The sequence below is a fragment of the Canis lupus genome, chromosome 22 (genome assembly GCF_003254725.2).
Source record: "Canis lupus dingo isolate Sandy chromosome 22, ASM325472v2, whole genome shotgun sequence".
Classification (NCBI taxonomy): Eukaryota; Metazoa; Chordata; class Mammalia; order Carnivora; family Canidae; genus Canis; species Canis lupus.
This window is the reverse complement of record NC_064264.1, coordinates 24,370,824-24,394,979: the sequence shown is the minus strand read 5'-3', so window position 1 is coordinate 24,394,979 and position 24,156 is coordinate 24,370,824. Positions and strand designations below refer to the sequence as shown.

Genomic DNA, 24,156 nt, shown 5'->3' with positions numbered 1-24,156 from the left:
CTTCAAAGACTATCCTTTCTCAAAATGTCTAGTATCTTTGCAAAAACTAGTGATTTATATATGGGTAGTTCTAATTCTGCAGTCTATTTTTATCCATTGATCTGTCCATATTTAGATAAGTACCAATCAGTTTTAATTACTGTAGCCTTGTAATAGTTCTTAAAATCTGGTAGCATTGTTACTCCCACTTCGTTCTGTTTCAAAATTGTTTTGGTTATTCCAGTTCATTGCATTTGCATATGAATTTTAGAATCAGCTCTGTAATTTCTTCAAAAAGTCTACCGGAATTCTGAATATGATTATAATAAATCTGTAGATTAATTTGGGGGTGAATTGAGATATGAATGTTATATTTTTCAGTCCATAAGCACAGTATATCTTCAACTTTACCTACCACTCCAGCAACTCTAATTAGAATGCTGTGGTGGGACATCCCAAGTATATGCCTCCAGGTTCAGTGATTTACTTGGGTGGCTCAGAGGACTCAGCATATTGTCGTACCAATGGCTATGATTTGTTATGGCAAAGGGATTCAATGCACAGTCAGGGAAGGGAAACAGGTAAAGTCCCATAGAAACAAGGCACAAACTTCCAAAAGCTCCATTCCAAGTGGAATCACACAGGGCACACTTAATGTCCTCTTCAATGAGATGTGACAAAGCATGTGAATTGTTGCCAACCAGGGAGATTCATTAGAGACTCCATGCCCTGGGTTTTATCGGGGGCTGATCATATAGGCAGCCTCTGCTTAGCATGTACCAAAATTCAAGATGGAAAGGAAAACAGGTGTTCAGTATAAGCCATATTATTTTTACAAACACCTTTGATACAGTGAGCCATTTGTAATAGTTTATGGTAGGAACTCCTTTGAAATCTAAGATTTTAGACACCAGTCAAGGGCAAGTCTTGCAAGCAGGCCTTTTCAAAAATAGTAGGTGAGGGCTACTGTGTGATTTTTTTTCCTGCCTAAGTGCTGTTGAAAACAATTCGTTAAAATTAAAGGAAGTTATTCTCCCAATGTTCTGAAATCACAATAAAATGGAATCCATAAAAGCCATGCCATCTGCATTCATCTCTTTTATCTGATTTTCACAGGACTCATGCTAGGAAGTATATAACCATATTCTTGGCAATCTTACTAAAAATTTTTAGGTAAAATTCTTCCAAATGTCTTAAATCATGAAAATAATTTAAAGATATAAATGTTATCAGAAGTTGTTACACATGTGATCAATTACAAGTAACAATAGATTTTAAGGTATTCATATTACCTCCTTTATATTTCATATTTTTATTCATATAAGTTATAGGTACACATTTAATATAATCATTTAAAATCTATCAAATACAAGTTTCTATAACATGAAGAATACTTCATTCTGGTGCTGACTATAATATCCATAAACCTTAAAAAATATATATAGCTGCACTGACATATTTTAAATCATTTGAGCTTGTGTGAATCCTTCAGCTTTAGATGAATATATTGTTTGGCATTATTATTGAATGATAGTGTGAAATATAAACACTTCCAAAAATAGTATTGGCAAATGTCTCCTCTGCTGAATTGACCTATGATACTCAATGTTCTACTAGTTGGTAATATCCGAATAATAAGATTCTTGTGCATTTATTGAAATCTTGTAAGTTTAAAAATAACTATTTTAACTTTTATTATTGACAATGTCCCTCTTTTATATTAAAGCTAAACTTTAGGTAAATTTAATTATAAATTAAAATATTAAAGAAGTATTTTAGTTTGCTCTCAGACACTGTTCCTTTCTAATTTATTGTTTCCATTTTACCTGCTTTTTTCTTTCTTCATTAAATCCCTTGCTATACTTGAAAGTATGTTTTAGATTCCTTTGCTGTCTTATTCTATCAGTGACACTCATAAATAAAACATAATACTCTTTAACTATTAAACATGTTAAGTTATAAGTGAAATGTCATTTTTGAAAGCAAAGTTATCCCTCACCCAACAGATTACTTACTAATTATAATAGAAAAAAATCTTTAAAATGAAGAAATCTAGAAGACATTGCCTTAAACAGGGTACCGAACTTAACACATCAACCAGGAGACATACTTGCATCATGAACTTCCCCATGTAAGGTATTGAAAAAGGTGTAATATCACCTTTATGGTGTCCCTGCCAGAAAAGGTTTCAGCCAAATGTAATCATGAGGAAATAATATGACTAACCCAATCTGGGGAATTATAAAAAAAACAACTAGTCTGGACTTTTCACTAATATTAATGTCATGAATGACAACATGGCTGAGGAACAGTTATAAATTAAAGGAGAATAAAGGGACATAACACATAAATATAATGTGAATCTTGATTAGAGCCTGAATCTAAAAATAAAATCTATAGGGTTGCCTGGGTTGCTCAGTGGTTAGTGTCTGCCTTCTGCTCAGGGCATGATCCTGGTAGTCCTGGGATCAAGTCCTACAGCGGGCTCCCTGCAGGGAGCTTACTTCTCCCTCTGCTTGTGTTTCTGCCTCTCTCTCTGTCTCTCATGAATAAATAAATAAAATCCTAAAAAATAAATAAAATAAATAAATAAAAATAAAATTTATAAAGCATATTATTTGGACATTTGAGGAAATTTGCATCATAGCAAATTCTATTGTATCAATTTCATAAATGTAAAAGTTATATTGTAGCTATGTAGGAGAACCTTTGTTTTTAGAAGCAGATGGTGAAGTATTTAAGGGTGAAATATAATGTTTGGAATAATCCAATAACACAGCAGCTATAGCATAAATACACACAGAGAGAGAAAGATATGGCAAATGTTAACACTTGGTGAAGCTACATAAAGAGTATATGGATGTTTATTGTAGTAGTCCTGCAAATTACTATAGGTTAAAGAAATCCAGAATACAAACTTTGTGTGGAAAAAAAAAAAAGGCATTCTGCTTATAAAGACAACTTTTCTAACATGCTATAGAAATACTACTGATGGGGGTGATGCCTGGGTGGCTAAGAGGTTGAGCATCTGCCTTCCGTTCAGGTCATGATCCGTGGGTGCTGGGATCAAGTCCAGCATCGGGCTTCCTGCAGGGAGCCTGCTTCTCCCTCTGCCTATGTCTCTGCCTCTCTTTCTGTGTGTCTCATGAATAAATAAATAAATAAATAAAAATTTGTAAAAATACTACTGATGAAAAAAGGAAAAATCTGAAAAAAATTGTAGCAGTATTATAAAGTAGAAAATATATTCCAACTAGCAAGGATACATTTGTAAATTTCAATTAGATGATAACATATTAATAATTAAAGTTAATCAATTATTTTTTTTCCTATGGTCTTACATACAAGTTCCAAATTTGGTGTAGCCTGTCTTCTAAGTGCAGCAATGAATTAAAATATCCTTTTTTTTTTTTTAGGGACTGATCACCATCTTTGACTATTAGAGGTTGCAATGTATATCTTAATGAGGCAAAAGGTAAAAGAAATACATAAATAAAACTTGTTTGGATAATTCAAACCTCAGTCAAAATTTAGAATATTCAGAGAGGATAATAAAACAACATTATTTTCTCTGAAAGATTCTAAAATTCTCAAAATTTTGCTATTAAATAGAGAACACAGATACTTACTTTTAGGTAATGATAGTAAAACTGAATGTTGCAAAGTTATGAAAAGATAAAACAGTAGAAATGAAATAAATACATAATCAAAGAAAAAGAATGATATTATTAAAACTCAGGAATAAAAACTGATGTTTATGAATTAATTAAGAACTCTGTGAAATGCGCAATTCCCATGGGTAAAATATCTTTTTTTTAATTTAAAAAATTTTTTTCCATGGGTAGAATTTCTACAATTAAGTTATTTAAATTTTTAGTAAGTCAGGTGCCTGGGTAGCTCGGTGGTTGAGTGTCTGCCTTTGGCTCAGGTGGTGATCCTGGGGTCCTAGAATCAAGTCCCATATCAGGCTCCCTGCAGAGAGGCTGCTTCTACCTCTGCCTTTGTCTCTGCCTTTCTGTGTCTTTCATGAATAAATAAATAAAATATTGAAAAAAATTTTTAGTAAGTCAGAGTTAGACAGCATATTAGATATACCAAAAAAAGTATCTATGAATGTAAAGGTAGATATGAAAATATAAATTTGAGTATAAATAATTTTCATGGAGAGAACTTCTAGAAGTAAAAATGAAACATTTTTAAAGTTTAACATATCAGGTTTAAACACACTGTTAAATATGTTGGAAAGAGAATTAGTTAATAAAATACATAATGAAATCACAGATATGGAAGAGAGAATGATATGATCCAATACATAGGCCTTGATAATAGTCTCTAAGAGAAAATTGAAGAAGCAAAAGTAACGAGCAAGAACCATTTCAGTAAAAATAGACAATACTTTTCTAGAATTTCATATTTAGCAAGGCCAATAATTTCTGAGTAAATTTAATAAAAGTAATTTTCTAAAAAACTCATGTCCAGTACCATCACTCTATATTATGCATTAATAAACTCAAAAGAATTGATTTGCTGAAATGATTAGACAATAGACCAGAGAAATAGGTTAATTTAAAAAATAAGAATGGTAGAAGGCAAAAATAAACAATCTATGGTATGAAAATTTTCCAAACATTATAGATACACACTAATTACAATAAAATTAAAACCACACACTTTAGAGTAGATTGGACTGCAAGAATCAATAGAACTAGTAAGCCAAGAAAACTAAAATATATTTCAGTACTTGAGTTTATTATTTGAGTATTATTGGTTTAAATATTGATTATTATTATTTGGAACTAGTAGTTCTTGGTGTAGATTCAGGCTCCTTGCTCCTTGTGCATCCTTCATCCACCAGGGTTTTATGTCATCTTTGCTGGTAGAAGAGAAAGAGAGATTGGATGAAGTACACTCATATCATAAATGCCCTGGTGTAGTAGTAACACACATCCTTTTACTCATAGTCCACTGACATGTCATGACATTAACATGTGGCCTCTCCCTGTGTTCAGGAAAATGAGCAAAGTTATTTCCAGTGAAAAGTAGCAGCCTGTGCCACAAAAACTAAGATGGAATAAGCCATTTCTGTGACTTAGAAATACTAAGTACTGAGTGATGCATAAAAATCTGAATGGGCAATAAAGCTATTAAAGATGTGTTGAATTGCTAAATAAAACCTACCCCCCCTCAAATAATTAAGTACGGAAGCTTCACAGGAATGATTTGCAAACATTTGAAAATAGCACCACTCATTAATAAATTACCTGAGTAGTTAGATAAAAGAGGAAACACTGAAGAGCTCATTTTTTGAGGTTAAGATAACTGACAAAAAAAGAAAAATTATAGAAAATTAAAATCATGGCTACAAGGAGTTAAATACAATATTAGCAATCTAAATTTACCTATTATATATATATAATACATATATATTCGTTATGCACACATAGGTGTTTCATATAAATATACACATGAACATATTGTCAGAAACTTCATGAACTCTTGCTCTCTTAAGTCTATAGACATGTTTTGTGAAACTTGCTTGTCCCTATTTTTTTTTCTTAATTCACAAAAAAAGGAACAACCATCATTTCTGCTGAAGTAGACTCACATATTTAGTACGTCTTAGAGGATTTTGAACAGTACATGAAGAAATGCAAGATGCCAAAAGGAGTTGCTGGCCTTTAATGAATAATATTTATCTTGATTATGGATCTAGGTTCAGGTCATTTTTAGCAGATTGACCTAACATTTGGAGTGAGACAGTGATACCCATTATTGGTTTTAAACAGAGTTTCATAATTCTCTTCACCCAATGTTTAGGTTGCTTGGAATTAAAGGAAGACACCATTGAAAACCTTCTTGCTGCAGCATGCCTCCTTCAGCTCCCTCAAGTGGTGGAAGTGTGCTGCCATTTCCTCATGAAGCTCTTGCACCCATCGAACTGTCTGGGGATCCGTGCTTTCGCAGATGCTCAGGGGTGCATTGAGCTGATGAAGGTGGCCCACAGCTACACAATGGTAAGGAGATTTCATATTTTAATCACAGAGGCAGAGCTATATCAGCAGAGGTTAAAACAATTGCTGTCATTGTGTTGAATTAATTTTTATGTTTAAAATAAGTTCTATAGGCTTGGTACATTTCTATTAGTAATTTGTAATATCAAAGTAAAAAAAAAACTTATTCATCATGGACCTTATATCTACATTTCCTATAAATTGTAAACAAAACCATAAAGCAATTACAGATGATTTAAGATTTTAGTTGTTTAAATGAACCTCTCTTATTTGCTGCTGGCACACTTATCTTTTTTATATCTATTTGCACAGCTGCTCTTTGTTTTTCTTCCTTTTCTTTCTAGTAAAGAGCTATAGGTCTGTACCACAAAAACAAACAAAAAACCCACAGCTTTTCTTTTGCTGTTTTCTTATAACCTTTATACTATGAAATAAGTTGTATCAACCAAAATTCAATGTTGAAGTCTTATTCACAATGGGATGTATGTGGAGATGGGGCTTTGGCTGTAATTAAGTTTGGATGAGGCCTTGAGGGTGGGTCCCTCATGATAAGATCAGTGCCCCTAGAAGGAGAGATACCAGGGAGTTTGCCTTTTCTCTCTCTCCACCTGTGAGGACACAGTGAGAAGGTGACAATCTGCAAGCCAGGAAGAGAGAGCCTTCACCAGGGACTCCAGTCAGTCTACACCTTCATTTTAGATTTCCCAATCTCCTGAATATGGGGGAAAAAAAAACCCGTTCCATAAGCTACCCAGTCAGCAGTGTCCTGTTATAGCAGCCTGAGCTAACAAATACATTTTCAACATAGCACATTATGTTTGGTATGGCTTTGCTTATATGATATGCGGAAGAAAAAAATCATACTTGCAGTATATGCTATAAAGTATTTATTTATATAGTAAATATGGATTTCAGAACTTCTGGTAACTTCTATAGCAAATGAAAATATTTAGATGTACAAACCAACTAATCTACTTTTTTAAAAAATAACTTTGACTTTCTGTACCATTTTAATGTTGGGTTCAAACTGAGTTAATATCACCCAGGAAATACTCCTGAAATAATTTAAACCTATTTATGTTTTTTCTTTGATTTTTTTCTATATATAAATAAGTATTTTAACAACTTTATGGAGATAGCAAAAATCATTTGAATTGTGCACTTTAAAAGTGTGAACTTTGTGGTATGGGCTTCTTTTTCATGTTGCCTCCTTTCTAGAAGAGAATAATCAGTTATAACAATTCATATCCATAACATTTCATACCTTAGAAATAATTATCCTAAAAGCAATTTAATCTAGTTGCTAGCTTATAGTAAGCTCTATGCAAAATGCTAGCCATTTTTCTTATTTTCATTATTAATATTATTAATGATTTGATTGTTATCATCAAAACAACCAATTGTAAAATATAGAACTTTCCCTTTCCAATTCAAGGGAAGAATTTATATGTGATAAATCTCATTAAGCTTTATAGTTGCTACTTATTAAAAAGCTCTTAAGATTCAACATCTTTTCAAATCACTAATGACTGTCAGCCACTTATAAGTCTTCTGATTGTTATTCTTATACAGAATTTCAATATTATTTAATTTTTCTTCTTTAATCCTTTAAGCTGATTAGTAAATTAAATGAAAATATACAAAAAAAGGAGGAAGACACATACTTTGTAACACTATTGTCAAATTTTTCCTTTGAAATATTTCATGACAAGGTATAGTACCACTACTGAAATTGTGTGAACCATATAAAATCAATGTAACCAAACACTTCATCAACCAAAATATCAAAGTCCAACTGCAGTCATTTAATTATGCACATTTCATTACAATTAGGAGTTCCTGGCTTAGCTAAGCCAAAGAACAATATGCTTCCATATCCAGAGGGATAATGGTCCCTTCTGGTCTAGTTTGAAATTATTAATTTAGTAATAAAGATGTTTTTCGTGCAGCTGCTTGGACTGCTCTGCAATTTATCACACAATAATAGTGATTTTTTTCTTTAGACATTTTAAAATATATGCTCTATAGTAAAATATATTTAAAACTAAAATGGAGAAGACTTGATATGCTCAACATTCTAAACAACTCTATCTTAATTTATTTTTGAAACTACGAATGGATTATATGTGGTGTCACATCTGTTGAAATTTAAGTGATTTCAAGTTATTTTGGAAACATGAAGCTCCAATATTCTCCAGATGCTCATGGCTTATCATTTTAGTGAAGAAAATTTACTGGCCAGTTATCTTCCTACATCACTATTTTCTCTCAGTTCTAACACCTTTAAATGAGTGTTTTGCATCTGATGTTATAATTTGTCATCACATCTTTGCTTCTGATCCTTCTTTGATCACTCATATGTCCTCATCTAATCTATTCAATTTGTGCTTTGAAAGCAAATCTATTATTATTTATTTTCTTTTTAACTGTTTTAATATAGCACAGCATTTCAGTTTTCCTGGTATGTCTGAGGCTAAGTTCTTTATTGGCTCTTATTATGTATTTGTTTATTTTATTAGTAACATTTTTTTCTAATTTTCAATTTCCTTGCTAAAATATTTAGATATGAATTTGACCTTGAATGTCCACATCTTACCTTGCTGGCTATCTGCCTCTGCTATTCATATTCCTTGCTAACTTTCCTTTGGAAATTTCACCCAGTTATTTGGCTTCAGCTATTGATTTTGTGTGGATAAATCCAAAATCTATTCAGGAAGGTGACCCAACTTGGCAGTGGTTCATGTGCAAAATACTGGAAAATTTTGAATGCAAGCTCAGTATTAGGCAGAAATGTGAAACTAATTCTAAAACGTTAATTTAAACTTTGGCTGCATGAATATGCAGACAGCAACACAATAATTGAAGGAAATAGCTCCCCTCTATTATTAGTCAGATTTCACTATGAGACCTATGCTTAAATTTGGACGTCATATTTTAAAAGCATTAGAGAGTGACAAATAGAAAGATGAAATTAACAAGAATAGTAAATATTCTATAATTATGTCATATGAAGGGATGTTGAAAGACATTTGGGTGCTTGTAGCTGGATAATATTAGGGCATGAAAACAACTGTCTTCACAAGTATGTAAGAATAGATTTATGTCTAAAATGGTGTGTTAATGTTCCTCATTCTGTTTTTCATTTTAGTAATCTGTCAAATTAAATGTTATATGAAAGAATGATATTAAGGTTGATTTGCTTTGTGTGAAGATGAATGTAAAGTCCAGTTGTCTACTTCAGTCATCTGATCTTTCTTTCTCCACTGGATTCTCCATTTCCACTATTCATCACTGCCACTTCCTTCCAAGCTCATCTGGACTTTTCTGTAGACTCCTGGAACTGCATTTCCCAGAAATACTCTCTCCATTTGATTCTGGGTTAAACTTTGCCAATGATAGGTATCCATGTAAGATATGGAAGGTGGAAGAGGTGCAAGATACAACTTCATAAGCAGTTGAAAGCAGAAAAAAATGGGAAATTGAAATAACTTCTCAACCCTTTGAAAGAGGTTTACTTCACTGCTGTAGACTGAGACTTCTGGAAGTTCTTGATTGGAGTGCCTTTGCTGAGTCCTTATGAGGACAGTTCACATAGAACTGAAAGTCAAGACCATTAACATAAAGTTCCTGACCTGTACTTGCACCACTCTGTCAATTCACTATCTACAATCTTTTTTACATTGAACATAGATTAGCTTGTTTTCCTTTAAAGAGCAGAGTCACACTCCAAATTTGGAAAATTCTAAAACTCTGCTTAAATCTTTAGTCTTATCATCCACCTCTCTTCCTTTCTGCCCCACTACCCCATCATACTTGAATTCCCTAAACAGAATAAGCTCCTTCCCACCTCAGATCATTGGCTCATTATGAACATTCCTTAGCCAATTAAAGATATTTTGATATGCATACTCTTCCACACTTAGCTTCTAGACCCCTCCCTGGGAATTTTTCCTCAAAAATAAATGAAATTGCCTTCACCTCTCCTAAGCATGTGCTGTGAATTCCCTTCACTTATACTTCACTCATGATATTTCTCTTGTCTGGAATCTCCAGTATCTAATTCTAAATAACCCCTTGGCTTCTAATTTTAGTTCATCCATGCCTAAGAAATATCTTAAAACTTTTCATGGTATTCTTTCTCTCCTTCGAAATTTTAGAATTCCTTTATTTAGGATCATGTGACATCATCATAAACTTCCTTATATAGTTAATTATCTTTTTATGTCTTCGTGACTGGTCTTCACAATTCTATTGCAGAACCCTTTATGAAAGAATACTTATTCTCTGTGGAAATGTATTGTGTCCTGATGAAATATCTAGAACATTGTAATATATTCATATATTTCCTTTGGATAGTCTTTTAGGGTTGTAACTTTTAGCACTCAGCACTCACGAATTCAGCGATTCTAGAAGACTGCACATGGTTTCTTCTAAGTTTCTTTTAAATCTCATTTCTTATCATTATTTTCTCTATTCACATAGTTCTGGTCACATATATCTTACTGCTTTTTGACTACACCATGCATCTTATCTAATGACCTTTGTGTTTGCTCTTTTTTCCCTCTGCCAGAAACACTCTACGACCAAATAGTTATATCCCTTTCTCTTCTGCCTCAATCAGATGTCTGCTCAGATGTCAACTTCCACAGAGTTCTCATCTCTGAATATTCTTTTTTATAAATATTTATTTATTTGAGAGAGAGAGAGAGTGCCAGAAGTGCCAGAGGGAGAGGGAGAGAATGGCAGGCAGATGCCTTGCTGAGCATAGAGCCCAACTCAGGCCACAGGCCTGATTTCATGACCCTAAGATCATGACCTGAGCTGAAATCAAGAGTTGGGTGCTTAAATGACTGAATCACCTGGGAATCCCTCATCTCTGAGTATTCTATATAAAGTGGTACTGCTTCCAAAAGTGTATACTTTTACACTGTTTTATATCCTTTAGAATACTTATTAGTTTCTGGGTTTATATTTTTGATTTTGTTATTGTTTTGTTGATTTCTCCTCTACCATTACTGTGGTAGCTTGTTGGTAGCATTTCTTTAAACTTCTATACCTTAAGTGCATAGCATTTATTGTTGAGTGAATGAGCAAAAGAGTGAGTGACTGTTGAATACTCTGTACCAGGAACTATAGTAGGTGGTACTGGAAATACAATGGTGATCAAAATAGACAGATTGTCCTTGGAATAAAGATGAATATGTTGGATGCAAAAAAATCATTATTATAGATGACAATTATATATATGCATATATATTTGCATATATGTATTTATATGGCAACTGCTATAAAGGACAATACAATGATGCTATGGAAGAGTAAAATAGAGAAAACCTCTTTAACAAGGAATGCTTTACACTGAGTTGTAAAGGATGAGTCAGAATTCATCAGATGATGAGTTGGCTAAGGAATGTTCATAATGAGCCAATGATCTGAGGTGGGAAGGAGCTTATTCTGTTTAGGGAAGGAATGTTCATAATGAGCCAATGATCTGAGGTGGGAAGGAGCTTATTCTGTTTAGGGAATTCAAGTGTGATGGGATAGTGGGGCAGAAAGGAAGAGAGGTGGATGATAAGACTAGAGATTTAAGCAGAGCCAATTTTCCAAAGTTCTTGAGAATTTTTTAAGGATTCAGGTTTTTATATTGAGTATATTGTTGTATCTTTGAAAGTTTTTGAGCAAATAAAAACCAAGATTTAATTTAAAGACTAGTTGTTGAACTGCCATGAAGAGGAGGCAAGAAGAGAGATCCAGAATAAAGGTTGGCACTTCACTAGAGGTCTATATGTATTTTGGGTGAATAAGAAAGGAAAAGGGAAACTGAGGTAACTCTAACTTCTGCCATTGTGTTTAATAGCAATGCTTTTCACTACTGGTGGTAGAGGTATACAAGCTAAGTGTATATAGTATATATCAGGCATTGTTCTAGGTATCAAACATACTTATTTAAATTAATCCTTTCAAAACTCCAACAACGTATGCATAATACCCATTCTAAAAATGATAAAACTAAGACTCAGAGATGTTCAATAATTTACTGAAGAACAATAACAAGAACATGATGGAATGAGGATTTAAGCCTAGTGCTGTCTTACTAAAAATCAGGTGTTCTATCTATTATGCTTATGATTATACAGTGATTACATTTTATCTATTATACCAAATCAGATTTCTGATGTCCAGGACACTTCAAAACATGCATTACTTCAGACAAATGGATTTTATAAACCTAAAACATAGATGAGAGCACAGAACTCCATGAATATTTTGCTCCTCAGTTTTTGTTTTTATTTTGTTTTGTTTTCATTTCCCTGTTCAGTTCACTCTCATTTCTGCCCAGCTACCAGCATGGCGTGCAGCATTTCACGATGTTTATGCTAGAGGCAGAAGCTTGGCAGTAGGACTAATCAGAGGCTCCCATGCTCAATCAGTAGCTTTGAAAGGTGAAGGTCTCAGAACTGGAGCAGAAAGCCTCCCCACATCCAGGTGAGAGTAGCTACGCTGTTAGCCTGGTACCCTAAAAATCCTATACATCATTCACTTGTCCTTCAGAGCCATTATAGCAATGCCGGAGAAAAAGAAAACTTCATATGATTTCTGTACATAGTTTTGGAATATCTGACATTTCTTATGGTTCCTAGCTAGCAGCATGCTCTTTTCTATCTTTACTAATAACCCTTCCAATCACCCATAAATTAGAGTTTGCTTTGGGAGAATACACAGAATTTAATTGCTTTGCTTTTCTAAGTCATTAAAACAAGGTTCCCTTCATTTATAGTTTTCACAGCACTATTATGTGATAATTAGAAAAAAAATTGTGTTGAATGTTATCTTCTCTTATGATAATTCATTCCTTCCTGTTACTACTTTTCAGTATCTTATATACCTACAGTGATGTGGTTAATGAGTTTAAGTTAGTATACAATTGTCAAGTTAAAAAAAAGCAAAATTTGATTTTCTGCATTTCTTTGTAAATGAAAGAAATGAAGCTTGAATACAATGAGTGGCTTGAAGGACACCAAAGCTGGATGATCACAAGCAGGAAGGAAGCATGTGGAAGCCTCCATAGAAAGGAACATCCTATTGTTTTTGTTTTGTTTTTTCTTTTTTTTTTCACATGTTTTTGTTTTTCTTTACTTCCCCTGTCACTAAATTAAGCTTACGAGTCCTTACAGTCAGTCATCTGTTTCTAACTCACAGTCATTGGTACAATTCTAGTCTGCTGGCTAAGACTAAGTTGATTTGAATGGGATTTTAAAAAACTGACTTTTGTGTTTAGTGTCATGTGCAAACAGGATATTAGCATTACACTGAATAAACCGATAGAGATGAATAATAAATAGTAATACTATAACACATAATTATTCACTCATGCGATTGCAGTTTGACTACACAGAGCTCTGTAATTGTTAGGGCTCATAAAATAACCACATTTAAATATGCACTTATGACAGTTTCAAAGACTAATTAAGCATAATCACAGAGTATGCAATGAAAATTATAAGCTTTTTAAGGGTCCATTTTAGATACAGTCCATTTCTTCTATTCAGATGCTCTTCAAATGTTTCCTTTTTAGGTTTTTATATCCAAACTGAAGAGCATTTTATTTTAAGAAACGTATCCTTCCGTTTTCTTGATGTTGATGATGTTGAAGAGAATAATAATATTCATCTACTGGAAAAGTATTCTGTTCATTTTAAAGATGGCTTCATTTGAATATTTTAATTTTATCTTCATTTCTTTTACTGAGCTATTTCTAAAACACAGAGATATAGCATATAGCTGTATAAAATCACAACACAAACAGAATCTACTATTAAAAGTGTTATTAGGCTTTCTTTATTGTCTAGTAGATATAAATATTTCTGTAATTGCTATTGTCTTGAATTGATGCTATAGCAACAGAACTAACAAAGTATCAAGAAGGAATTAATGTTACAAAATATCCTATAAACACACATCAAAAAGATTTTCATAATTTGTGAGTAGTTCCCAAATATTTAATTGTTTCAACCACTTAATCTATAGAATTCCCTTCTGTAATAAGTAATATTACTATATTATTAGAACAGTATTAATAGGGCTTCTTATCTGATGTCAGAAGAAAGGAAAGCCAGAAACTTTTTGGCTACAGAACCCTTTCCAATTTACAAAGTACAGTTCTTCAACAAATGAAATCAATAACATGCTTTCGGTCAAGTGAAAACAGATTCTAATTTTTTATGCCAATGAAAGTTTCATTTTATTATAATAATTTGCACCCCTGGGGCATCTGTGTGGCTCAGTTGGTTAAGCATCTGACTTCGGCTCAGATCATTATCTTTGAGTCCTGGGATCAATCACTACTTCAGGCTCCCCACGCAGTGGGCATCTGCTTCTCTTCCCTCCTCCTCTGCTCTGCCCCTGCTAGTGCTATCTCTCTCTCTCTCTCATATAAATAAATACAATCTTTGAAAAGTAATTTGCACTTCATGAACTGATATAAAATATTTATATTTTCTAGTGAGGTAATGAATCCCATATTATGAAACTAATTTCTTTTTATGCTTCTCTTTTAGATTTTTCTTTTATTGTTCAGTTTTCAGTTAAGGACTATACTTGTGCATAAAGATCTTTAACAATTTTTAAAAGAGAATAAAAGGTAGAGGGATTGATTATAGTTCATAAGAAACATGATACATCTATCTTTGCTGGAGGGTAAAGTCAGTCTGCTCTTTGTAGGTAGGGCAGAGTTCAGATGGGGCAGATCATTTCCTTAAAGGAATGCTTTAAGAAATGTATTATACATGGGAACCCTGGGTGGCACAGCGGTTTAGCACCTGCCTTTGGCCAGGGCGTGATCCTGGAGACCCGGGATCAAATCCCACGTCAGGCTCCCGGTGCATGGAGCCTGCTTCTCCCTCTGCCTATGTCTCTGCCCCCCCTCTCTCTCTCTGTGTGTGACTATCATAAATAAATAAAAATTTAAAAAAATTCTTATTAAAAAAAAAGAAATGTATTATACAACCAGACAGAATTCCAGGAAAAAATAACTTCTAATAGAGTATTAGGTGTTCCCCCAAGACCCCAAGTTACTCTGAAGATGTAACTATGTACAGAGCCAGTGGCATCTGGGTGGCTGTGTCTGTTAATGATCTACCTTTGGCTCAGGTCATGATCCCAGGGTCCTGGGATAGAGCCTGGCATCCTGCTCACTGCTCAGGGGGGAGCCTGCTTCTCCCTCTCCTGCTGCTGCTCCCCTTCTTGTGCTCTCTCTCTCTCTCGAATATAAATAAATAAACAAATCTTTGAAAAATACTGTGCACAGAGCTAGATTATATATTTCACAAGGTAATAAATTGCATCTACTTGTTCATTTCTGTATTCTTAGTTCTTAATATATAGCAACATTATCACTTTTTAAAATTTTCCTAAAGATTTTATTTTTAAGTAATCTCTATATCCAATATGGGTGTTGAAATTAGAACCCCAAGATCAAGAGTTGCATACTCTACCAAAAGAGCCAGCCAGGCATATCACATCTTTTTCATTTTAGGTACATGAATATGATATTTGAAAGAAAGAAAAAATGAATAAAGAATTTCAAAGATTAATATTTTAATATGCTGTTATAAATTTTTATTGACTTATGTGAAATCTAATGAATATTAATAATTTGGAGTGAAATATATTATCCCTATCCCACAATAATTAAAAATATTTATATTGGGCTCAATTTTACTTTTCATACCTCTATATTAAAATATAGTTGTAAGTACATACATACAGGGTGCTATCATGATCTTTAAAGTTTATCAGTTTCTTTTAATCAGTTATTTCAAAACTGTTCAACAGGTAACAAAGATTCCATATATGCTGTGTGTATATTTTTAAGTTTTTAATAGACTCATTTCATAATCAAGATTTATATTTAATATTTTTTAGTATTTCTTAGTTTTTAAAGATGTTTATTTTTATTAAGAGAGAGAGGGAACATGTGAGCAAGAGGAGGAGCAGAAGGGGGAGAGGTAGAGAGAGATTCCTCAAATAGACTCCCTGCTGATAGCCCACTTAGGGCTGCCTCTCACCCTGAGATTATAATCTGAGCTGAAACCAAGAGTCATATGCTCAACCAACAGAGCCACTCCAATATTTTTTAATATTTCAAATGAAACTTACTCTTATTTAAAGTCAATTTGGGGTCACCTGGATATCTCAGCCAGTTAACTATCTGATTCTTGATTTTGGTATAGGTCATGATCTCAAGGTCATGAGACTGAGCTCTGCATCATGCTCTGGGCTGCTGAAGATTCTCTTCCTCCCTGTCTCCCTCTGTTCCTCCTCTCTGCTCACAATCTACCCCCCCAAAAAATTAATAAAAAAATAAAATAAAATCATTTTTTATTTAAGGTCATCAGGCTATCAAGGAATAAATATGTAGAATAAATACAAAGTATTTTGTCCAACACAAAGAGCACAAACAGAAAAATTAATAGTAGGGCAAATGTATCCTATTTTCATATATGATTGCAAAATATTTAAAACAGCACACCATCATTAAAAGTTGCTGGATAATAGTAAGCAGAAATCAGAAAGATCAGAAGAATGGGATTCAGATCCTGACTTTACTATGTTCAATAAACCCTAGACTTTAGGTGGTGGGCTTTATCCCAATAACCACTTATAACTATTCTTTGCTCTTTTTATATATGAGGTAGTATTCATTTGAGCAACATAAAAAAAAAGATATTTTAATGATGTCATATAATTTACAAATGGTGAAAAAGTATTCTTGTAAATAATGAAGAGTAGACTTTTAAAGCAAAATAGACTATTTCGTCAATACTAAATCTAAGCAGATGTATTGGGAGACTGAATAAAGTTTCCAAACAGATATTATCCTATTCTAAGCATTTTTTAAGGGCAATTTATATTTTAATGGGATCTAAAGTTAAAAGAACATGAAGAGTTTTCCAAATATATGGGTAGAGATGGAATTCAGTTTCTTCTCCAGTTTTATTTGAAAGGAAAATAAGCTGATTATCAATTATAGTTTTCTATTTTTACTTCTGGTAATGAATAGGAAAAATTGGGATAACTAAATGACAAGGAGACAGAGGATAACATAAAATGTACAAGAAGATACTTTTCAAATGAATATATTGCAATTTAACTAGAAGAAAATTGATGATGTTAAAATTAGGTTTTATTATATAGTCAATGATTAAGACATATCTGCATAAATTTACATGCACAAATAGACATATGTATGAACATTGCATATATTAATTCAGATGAAAGGTTATATTTTTAAGCAGTAAACTCTATAACCATAATTTACATTGTCTTGTAAATCCACATTTTCCACAGATCATACTCATATATACTTATATTATGATCATCATTATCATATTAAGTTTTACATTTTAAACTTTTATAAATTTGATACAGAACTAGAAAAAGCATAAATAAAATATGGACAACAATTAGGACATCATCTTCTTAATAAGGTTTGTCATATGTTCTGATAGATACCACTGTAAGGATACAATAATATACTCCTTCCTCTTTGGCAAGTGCATTTTCTCAATTATTCAGCAAGATTATGGGGAAGGATGTTATTAAATATCGAAAACTTGAAATTCCAACTTTTCTCAAAGACTCTAAAGCTTGGTTTTTAAGTAACCAGTGATATGGTGTGTATTTGTATGTCATGCTTCCACAAGTAAAAAGCCTTTAGTGGTTTGTGATGGTTTAGCTGTCAGCAGGCTGAAACATCATTTGACTTAGGAAAGAATATTATTTTACTAGATCATTTAGAATAAAAAGTGAACAGTTGGATGAACTCACTTGAAATTCATCACAGTAAATTGACACTCTTGTCTTTTACTTTTGAAGTCTTAAAATGCCCTGAGAATTATTGCTTTATTTTACTTCAAGAAGCCAGAAATATGAGTAATGTATTCCAACTTAGTACAAATAAAACTGGATAGTAAACATAACTTAATATAAACAACATCAATATCTATAAACTTCTCATAGTAAATGTGTCTTTTGGCAGCCTGGACTACAGAGATACGAGTCAGTGGAGCCTCAGGTCCCAGGTCCACTTTTCTGACAGATCAATAGATGAAAAACTTACCAACTCCAAGAATCAGCTTGAGTGAACAGAATAACATAAGCCAACCATTAACTCTCCAATATCAAATATTAGTGGAAAATAGCTTTATCTTATTGACCAAAGAAGAAAAAATATATAGTAATCTATAATGCCTTTTGCCTTATTTTTAAAAGCCAAGATAATATATATCAAATTATATATATAATATATATCAAAATTAGATTTGAAAGATATGTAATTCCCTTCAAATACTAGTTTTAGTTGCTATTATTGTGTTAATCTACACTGTGACTAATAATAAGATTTTGTACAAATATGGTACATATTGTATAATATGGTATATTTGTATAATATGCATATTATATACATTAAATATTATAACCTAAAATTTTAATTAATAATTCTTAGTGTTTTTGACATTCCTTGAAACTCAATTTTTCCTTGAAGTTCATTTTTAAAATAATTTATAAAAGAACAGTACACCACTGAGATTTAAGGAAAAAATGGTCCAAATCTTGGCATAGATATTGAAGAAGTAATTCCAATTAGATAGACTAAACTAGATAATTTCCTGGGGCACCTGGATGGCTCAGTAAGTTAAGCAGCTGGCTTTTGACTTTAGCTCAGTTCATGATCTGAGTCCTGGTTTGAGCCCACCCATGTTGGGCTCTGCAATTAGAGGGGCGCCTGCTTCAGGATTCTCTCTCTCTCCCCTCTGCTCCCCTCCTGAGTTTCCTCACTCTCTCTGTCAAATAAATAAATAAATAAATAAATAAATAAATAATCTATCTATCTTTAGTAAATAAACTAGAAACTTCTCAAGTCTCTTTAAAACATGGGGTAAAAGTCTAGATTGCACTGTTTTATTTTACTTGTTTATTGTCCAGAATGTGTTCCCACAAGTTCTGCTTTGATTTTGGCCAACAACCTCATTTTTAAACTAGCTTGTTTAAAATTCCATTATATCTTAATTGCTGAAGGTGTGTAAGATTTCAACATTTCTAGAACACACAAAAAGAAGGTAAAGTATAAGAATAAAAATTGCACTGAAAATTTTAAGACTCAGCTTTTTAATAGTTTAATAAAACTGTGTGTCTTTGAGCAATTCACTTGAGATCTCTCTCATTAACTGTAAGATGATGTAGTTTATTTGAGATCATACTGGTCCCATGTGGTCCCTCGCAGCCTTATGATTTTCCAAATATCTTGTTAAATCTGAAATTTCCATGAAATGTAAATGTATTTCTAGATACAATGGAAAAGTGACATTTTACAAGTAATAAAACCCAGTGTCACTACAAGTAGAACATTATCTGGCAGTGGTAGATGATCAACAAATAATTGTTGGACGGATGAGTAAACATTTTCCTGCTTCCAAATGTTTTATGCTTTATAAAAACACATTATTGAGGTAGTAATTCACCAAAAATACAATTCACCATTTTAAAGTGTACAACTCAGGGCTTTTTAGTATATTCACAGAACTGTCCTTCCATCAGCATTATCAGTTTTCAAACACTTCTATTATTTTATAAAGAAACCCTCTGTCTGTTAATAGTCACCCTCCCCCTATTGGAATCGTGCAATATATGGGCTTTTGAGACTAGTTTCTTTTGCTTGGTATAATGTTCTCAAGATTTATTCCTGTTACAGCATGTGCTAGTACTTCACTTGTCTTTATTACCAATAATACATCACATGGATAATATTACATCACGTGGATAGCACCCCATTTTATATTTCTATTTATCAGTTGATGGACAGTTAAGTTGTTTACACTTCGGGGCCATTATGAATAACTGCTATGAACATTTGTTTACAGGTTTTTGTGTGGACATAATATTTTTGTTTTTTTGTTTTTTGGGGTTTTTTTATATGTAACCAGGAATGAAGTGTTATATAGGAATTCTGTTAAAGGTTCTGAAGACCTACCAGATTATTTTTCTTTTTCTTTCCTTCTTTTTTGTTTTTTTAAGATTTGATTTATTCATGAGAGACACAGAGAGAAGCAGAGACATAGACAGAGGGCGAAGCAGACTCTTCACAGGGAGCCGGATGAGGGACTCCATCCCTGGTCGGAGTTCACAGCCTGAGCCAAAGGCAGACGCTCAACCACTGAGCCACTCAGGTGTCCCCAGATTATTTTTTAGAGCAGCTGCACCATTTCACATTCCCCACAAGAGACTCTAAGTTTTCAATTTCTCTATATCCTTGCCAATAATTTTTAAAAATATTTTATTTATTTGACACAGATACAGAGTGCACAAGCAGGGGAAGCAGCAAGCAGAGGGAAAGGGAGAAACAGGCTCCCTGCTCTGCAGGTAGCCCCACACTGGGCTGGATCCCTGGACCCTGTGAGATCATGACGTAAGCAGAAAGCAGACACTTTACCCACTTTAGCCACCCAGGCACCTCACCAATAACTTTTTATTAACTTTCTTCTTGATTATAGATTACCTGATGGGTGTGAAGTGATATCTTCTGGTTTGGATTTGAATTTCCCTAATCCCAGTGAAACTGAACATCTTTTCATGTACTTATTGGATATTTTTATATCTTTGGAGAAATATCCTTTTCTGCTCTTTTGCCCATTTTTAATTTTTAATTTGTCTTTTTATTGTTGATTTATAAAAGTTCTTTATGTATCGGAGAACTTCCCTGGGCTTAGCATAAATGGCTTTACATGCATTAGTGAAACATTCACATGAGACAGGTGAAACTATTGTTCTCATTTTATAGATGAGAAAACTAAGATACAAGATTAAATGTCTCACCCAAAGCCACCCAAATAATGAATTGTAGATATTGAATTTTAATATAGAACACAAGTATTAACCACTACGTATCACTGCCGTAGGTTTTACTTGTAAGAGTATAATCATTTTATCATTTCATTGAAAAAATATATTATCCCAAGATGAAGATAACTTCAAAAGTGATTTTTAAAGACATTATTGGAGAAAATACACATTTTGGCTTTAATTTAAGTAAAATAATGTGAGATGATGCAATCAATGTCAAACATGGCCCTTCTATGTAAAGTACTTTAAGAATTCTAAAGTGCAAGGCTAATGAAAGGCATCATTATATTTTTATCAACACACCTTGGTTTACTTCTAATCTTAGAAGAGCAGATGTTGCTCCAACTATTCAAGACTTATTCTTTCACTTCTTAATCTCAGTTCTCCCCTATTATTATTAGAATTTTTTCCTGTTAAATACCTTCTTTTATAAATTGTCTTTTTTTTTTTTGCACTGACGCAATCTAACCAAAACATTTTTCTCTGTTTTCACTTCTCCATCACCATTCACTCCCAAGTATAATCTCAAGGTTACTGAAATAATTAATTATGAGAAGGAGATGACTCAACTTAGTTGGCACTAAGGCCTTTAAATAATGAAGGAAGATCACGTTTGGTGAAGATTACATGTGAGGGATTTTTCAGGGTACTTGGAATTAAGGAATGTTTGTTTATCCTCTACCCACCTGTTACTCATTCTTTCTCTTCACCGTATACCCATTAACTCAAGACATACTGTCTAACGGAGAGCAGGCTGTCCACAAAAGAAGTTCAGAAAGAGATTGAGTAGGTTTATTTGATCTGGGTTTCATCTGGTATAATCATTCCGAAATACCTTACATAAAAAGAGAAAGAAAGCTTGCTGCATGCCCGTATTAAACAAAATCCTAGTGATAAGGCTTTTGACCTTGACAGAAAAAAAATGGGAGCCCTTCAATGTTTCAAAAGGCGTAAAGAGGGGAGCATGCTATAGAAAGATGTCGAAGCTTTAGGGCATGCTATGTCCTGCAGGCCTTCACATATTGGAACAAAATATAGAAGCAATAGTTACCTGAGTAATTGGGGCAGCTTGACTTTTCCTAAGATATAAGAAATAAGTTCTCTAAATATTATCGTAATATTTCCATATCCAGATAAGGATTGCCTGCTTTCAACACCACTACATTTCTTATTGAACCTTATTTTATACTGGCTTACTGCTACTATACAAGATGGGAAAGTAGGTAAAAGTGACTTATAAACAAATGGGCATACATTTTCCAAAGTAAGAGCACGATGCTAATACAAACAAGAAATAATGAGTAAAAATCATGAATCACACAAATGTACATTGAGCACATACCATGTAATTTTTCTCACAAATGCGCATCAGCAGGATGGTAAAGTAGTTTAAAGAGATTAAAGTCACTAAGAATAAGCATCCTGAAATGAACTTGCAAAGTTAAAGACAAAGCTGGTTAATGACCTACAAAGAAGTAAATTTTAAACATTATTGTTTCTCTTTCCCACTAGGCAGAAATTATTTGCAACTGTCATTATTCTGCAAGTTAATAAGTAATTTCACAGAGCTTAAGCTCTAATCAATAGAAATGGCAAATCAAACAAATGTATATTCTCTTAGCAAATTAAATAATTCTTCAATGGTGACTTTCATGTTCCAATATGACATTAAAATGATATACAGTCATCCATGTATCTTACTTACAAGTGTTGTATAATATTTCTTAGCTATATAGAGAGCAGAAAGGACAAGCAATTACAGTGTCTTCACAACTTCACTAAAATAATAATAATTAGAATAGATTACTATAAGCCAGACAATATTCTATTACATATTAACTATTTTAATCCTCACAATGCTATGATATAGGTAGTATCTTTATGGTCAAAGAAACTGAGGCAAAGAAAAGTTAATTAACTAACTGAACTGTACTTATTCATGAGTACATGGAGCCAGAATTCAAATTAGGGAACTAGCTTCAAAGTCCATAATTTAAGCCATTGCCTTATATTGTCTCTCCCTAACTCTCCTTCTTATGTCCTGATTCTTCCTCAACTATCTTAGTGCCATAAGAGTAATTCCTTTCCCATCAACACTTCCTAAAATCACCTCAAAGAGCAATATAATAATACTAACAATGATGATGATGGTGATGATTCTATTCAAAAATTTGTACTTAAAAAAGAAATATGTGTTATTAAAAGTATTTTAACAATATAAATTTTTGATCTGTAGTTGATATTTAAAATTTGAAGTTTTCCTATAATCACAATGTCAACACAAGAACTCTAGCACCTGCCCTCCAAACCAGATCACCACCCCCAAGCAATTCCAGAGTAGAGGTTCTTAAGCCCCTATTGCAGTATGAATTCAATCTCCACTAAGGCTAGAAAAGCTGTGGCCAAATTGACCAGTGGTCCTACAGTTTACAAATCCAGTTGTACTTTTCTATGCCAGTTTTTCTGCGGTGTTAAACACTCATGAACACTTTCTTCTTTAGAGTGTCTCAGACCTTGAATTTTCAGGCATTCTTCATTACTGATTTCCTTTCTTTCTTACCATTGACTGAACTCTACTTCTTTCTACTTCTTTGCCTAGAGTTCACTTTTCTGGCAAATCTCTCATCTGTTCTTACCTGAGATATTGAATTAGCTTTAATTCTTTTTCTCCCCATGTAATTCATTTAAAAATATTTTATAATGTAATATTTGTAATCCATTTTTTAATATTTTCACATATCATTTTATTTGTAAATGTTCATTCATTTTAAGCAGTTTGTTTTATAAAATATGAAACTTAGAATATATATTAATGTGATAAAGTGTGATATTCGAATAACCGTCCATGATAGTGGTACCTAACTTAAATCTCAAACTTCTTAAGCACACTGCTACCTGTGCACTCAATGAAATCCTTTCTACCTATTATTCCCTCAAAGGTAAACACTATTCTTTGAGGATAGTAGGAATTTTGTGTTTTAAATACATATGTTTTTTGTAATATATTTACCACACACACACACATATATATATATATCCCTAAATATGCAGTGTTCAGTTTTGCCTGTTCTTGGGCTTTATTTTTTTTTAAGATTTTACTTATTTATTTATTTGAGAGAGAGAGAGAGACAGAGAGCACATGCAGGGTGTGGGGAAGAGGGAAAAGTAGAGTCCCCTATGAGCATGGAGCCCCACATGGGCCTCAATCCCAGGACCTGGAGATCATGACCTGAACCATAGGTACATGCTTAGCTGACTGAGCCAG

At 33.0% G+C, this 24,156-nt stretch overlaps 1 protein-coding gene across 2 annotated transcripts in view; it reads left to right on the top strand.

Annotated features, from left to right (window-relative positions):
• KLHL1 (kelch like family member 1) overlaps positions 1-24,156 on the top strand; it is a 435,375-nt gene that overhangs the window by 223,127 nt on the left and 188,092 nt on the right. For both annotated transcript variants that reach the window (XM_049099352.1, XM_035704542.2), the window contains exon 4: positions 5,797-5,993. In XM_049099352.1, the coding sequence (XP_048955309.1) occupies positions 5,797-5,993 (197 nt within the window). The remainder of the gene's footprint in view (positions 1-5,796; positions 5,994-24,156) is intronic.